This window comes from Eptesicus fuscus, chromosome 15 (assembly GCF_027574615.1).
Source record: "Eptesicus fuscus isolate TK198812 chromosome 15, DD_ASM_mEF_20220401, whole genome shotgun sequence".
Lineage (NCBI taxonomy): Eukaryota > Metazoa > Chordata > Mammalia > Chiroptera > Vespertilionidae > Eptesicus > Eptesicus fuscus.
Window position 1 is genome coordinate 71,766,121 of NC_072487.1, and position 4,090 is coordinate 71,770,210.

The 4,090-nt window shown below is 46.6% G+C and overlaps 1 protein-coding gene across 4 annotated transcripts in view; it reads right to left on the bottom strand.

The window, feature by feature from the left end:
* Positions 1 to 1,388, bottom strand: part of SCAI (suppressor of cancer cell invasion) — a 67,213-nt gene extending 65,825 nt beyond the window's left edge. The window contains exons 1-2 of one of the 4 annotated variants that reach the window (XM_028130808.2): positions 1,173 to 1,388; positions 417 to 466 (exon numbers count right to left, since the gene is read on the bottom strand). In XM_028130808.2, coding sequence (XP_027986609.1) covers positions 417 to 466; positions 1,173 to 1,388 — 266 coding nt within the window. Of the gene's footprint in view, positions 1 to 416; positions 467 to 1,172 lie in introns of those variants that run through there. The other 3 variants (XM_008155287.3, XM_054727400.1, XM_054727401.1) reach the window with 3 other exon arrangements.
* Between the last annotated feature and the right edge of the window lie 2,702 nt (positions 1,389 to 4,090).

Sequence of the window (4,090 nt, forward strand, 5' to 3'; positions counted from 1 at the left end):
TGATCCTGGGTAAATACTTGGCCTCTCTGTTCCTCAGTTCCCTCTTCTGCAAAATAGTGAAAACGGTACGTACTTCCTTGGGGTGCTTCAAGGGTTACAGAAAATAACACATACAAAGCACACAGCATCTGGCAATAAACACGAGCTTTGAAACAGAGCTGATGGAACAGCTGAAATTATGGCTAACGTAAAAAACTAGGATTTCTCAATTATCCATGTCTCTTTCCCATATAATCTTAGACTACTCCCTCCCCCCCCCCAAAAAAAAAAAAAAAAGTCTTGCAGACAGTTATATTCGTTAAGAAAAGAGCTAAATAAAGACTTCACCTGCTGACAGTGTAGAAGTATGCAGTATGGCACAGGTGCAGTCAAGCAAATGTAAAAACACGAAACAAAACTGGAAGGCATTTTTTTACCTTACCTGCTTTTCCGTTTCCGAGGTGGTTTCTCCACTGTGCCAGTCAGTCTGCAGACCAAACAGATGAGATGACAACTCCAAGTCACACACAACAACACGTCGCCGGGCCCTACTCTGCCAGCCACGAACTCCAGGTCCCACCCTCTCGGACTAAGGGCTCGCTAAGCCCACACCTGACCTTCCAAATGCCTGTGCTGTTTCCCCTACAGAACAAGACCAGGCGGTGCTGGGACTCACTGTTCCCCTAACGTCCGCTCAGCCCAAACCCTGCTCTGCCTCCGGATCCCTCACTCCATCCTCAGCTCTTATTTGTCACAGCCCAGCTCCCCAAAACCACCCAGCACCACCTACCTACTCATTGTCTGCCTCGTCACCCCAGCAAGCCCCTCTGGCCTCCCCTTGGCCGTGCCCACCCCCTCGCGAGCCTGCACCCCCCCCTCGGGGCCCCGCCCCTCCGGGCCCCGCGCCCCCCGCATTCCTTGGCCCCTCCACGGGGCGTGCCCCCAGCCTCACCCCTCGGCGCCCCCTCCCGCCCGAGCCCCTCCCGCCTCGAGGATGCGATCGCCGCCCAGTCAGCTTCCCCCGCCACCAACCCCCAGGCAGCCTCCGAATCCCTCGAATCCCTCCAAACGAAACCCCCCGCCCTGCCAGTTTCTGCGCCCCGAATGCTTCATGGCCCCAGGCTGCTGCCCCTGGGCCGCTCCCGCCCCCATCCCCAACCCCAACCTCGACTTCCACCCAGTTCCCGCCCCACCTGGTGGCCAGGCGACTCCGCGGCTGCTGAGGCTGCCGGGCTCCTCTGACCATCCGGCTCCTGCTCCGCCGCGGGAGCAGCTGCGGCGGCCGCAGGGCTCGCTGGGGAAGCTGAGGCGGCGGAGGATGGAGTAGGCGGAGAGGCGGGAGGAGGGCCTCGCGCCTCGGCCAGACTGCCGCGGGGCCCGCCTCCTCTGCGCCTCTCCTCGGCTCCCATTGGCTAGAGCCGTAGCATGCCCGAAACCCTGGTGGTCGATTGGACGCGCGGGCCGTCACATCCCGCCACCTAGTTTGGTTGAGACTGCAGGTGGCGGTGGAGGTGCCTTAGAGACCACTAGCAGGGCAGGGGAGACTGAGCGCCACCGCGCGTCGGAAAGCAGAAACTGCACCTTCGGCCTCAGACACCTGCAGGCAGGTTCGGCTCACTGTGTCCTGCAACCCACACACCTGCTGGCGCCCCCAACACTGCACCATGCCAGGACTCAAAGCCAAGCACTGCAATCTCCCAAACTCCTCTGGCAGATGCGACAGTGAGGCAACGCTCCAAAACGAGCTTCATTTTTAACTACCCTGTAGGCCGGTCTCTACATCAGCGATTTTCAACCGGTGTGTCACAAGAATTTTTAAAACATGCAATACCTAACTAGTCAAGGGCACTGACCTCTTTTCCCTTAGATTATCAAATTTAAAAAATTATAACAGCCAACACAATAGCCATCCAGTGTGAATGAACCAAAATTATACCTATTTTTTGTCAGATCGGCAAAAAATATACTTTTTGGTGTGCCGAGTAATTTTAGTAATTACTGCGCCATGAGATGAAAAAGGTTGAAAATCACTGCTCTGTATCATGCTGAATGAAATATTCTCACAGCTCCCAGATACCCTTCATAGAGGGTCCAGCCAGAAAACTTAAGCTACCATATAAAGCATGGTTTAGATGCTCAATCCTCAGCAGAAAAGATCACAAGCTTGGGCGTAGACTTCTAAGAGAGCAAGAGTTGTGTGCATTCTTTTTAATTGCCACGAAAGAGCAATGCTGCAAACAATTGATGCCATAACTAAAAGCAATGTCTTTCATTTTAAAAGGCCTAAATAGATCCCCGAGTGTATGCTAACCATCCTGTGATACCAGATGATTTTAAGTTCTACACGTTAATCAAAATAAATTTCACTGCATTTTTGTTGACTAACTAGCACATAAGCACAATGTTAACTTTAACAAGGCCATCCTTGAAAATAAGACATAGTTCATTTAACATGTAAAATTTTTCTGTGAAGGTGGTAGCCCCTTCAGCCTCTCTAGATTCATTGTGTACACTTTCTAGTTGGTAGATCCTTGGCATCTACCAATTGAAGCTGGGAGGAGGCATAAAACTTTCTCTTCAACTACTTCCATTTCATTAGAACACATTTTCATGCACCAATGAGATAGCCTAGATTAGTACACAGGTTGAAAACAAGTCTCTCAATGATCTTCACAAATGGCAAACAAGGGTACTACAGTTTTTCACAAAACCAAATTTATGGCTGCATTTACGCAGAAATGGCTCTTTTTACATCTGATGTTAAAAAATGACCTTCCTTCTATGAAATGGTAGTAAACTGCATCATGTCCAAGTTTTAGTAATTTCTGCTTTTGTGTTTTTACTGTGTAAGAAATGCACATCTCATTCCAGGCCACATTTCATACTTCCTCTTTTAAGCCTTTCCTAATTACTGCATCCTACAGCAAACATTTCCTTCTCCAAATTTGTTGCACTAACATAAGATTTACTATGTCAGCAATTATATATTGCCTTGGGTTATTCTTACTTAGCAACAACATTGATTTTGGGCCAATGCTGTATTAGTACATACTCAATAAACAGTAGCTTTGGGCCAAGGACTGGGAGCTTTATGAGTGCTATTTTTAATCCTGTTATCAAGCCTGTATGATATTCTCTCATTTTAGACACAGAATTTCAAGATTCAGAAAATCCAACTTGCTCAGAGTCACATAGCTATAACCAATCTACTCAAAATTGCTGTAAGGGGACTTAAGATATACTCTGGTGTGCCCTACAGGGGTTACCCAACCTCCTTAAGCCTGTTTCCTCATTCGAAGGAGAAAAAAAAAAAGAGTAATATAGTCATAGAGCCATAGTAAGGGCACCACAACAAAGAGCACCACAGTATTTAAGTGTGCTCAATACAGGTTAGCTGCCTGGCATGGCTGGGATTTTTATCTAGATTTGATCACAAAGACTATATTCTTTCCACTATTCCATAATGCCTCCAAGCAGTCTTTTCTATCCTATTCCCATTTACACATAAAAGCAGATTGCTTAGAACAGTGGGTGCCAAGGGATTAAGTGGAATATACTTATGCAATAAGTATTTTTGTTGACACACAAAAAATCTTCATAAATTTCACGCATTTTTGAGTCAAGAAAATATCTGAATGACCCAAGACAGCATAAGCATGCTCTCACGAGGGTAAGACAGACACATATTCATCAACTGATTGACAAGGAAAGAGAAAACTAGTAAGAGGGGACTAAGGAACCAACCTTCCCCAAGCATCGACTGTGTTTGCATAATACTAGGGGACTTTCCAAATGCTTCTTTTTGGTGTTTTATTACTGTATATTTTCTCAGCATGACCGCACACTGTAAATATACAATTGAAAGTTGTGACAATCTCATGAAGCATGGTTCTGGCCACCAGACCCAGGGTGTAACAATGGATAATGCCTTTAAAGAATGGAACACTTAGCTCAGAGTCAAATATGGAACAAGAAAGTTTCACTTCTGTTTACTAGTCAAGCAACTAAGTGGAGGAATAAGCATTTTTAATTTAAATTGTGTTATATAAAATGCTAACTTCTTATTGGGACATACTACAAACTATGCATTAGATAAAATTTTTTGACAAAC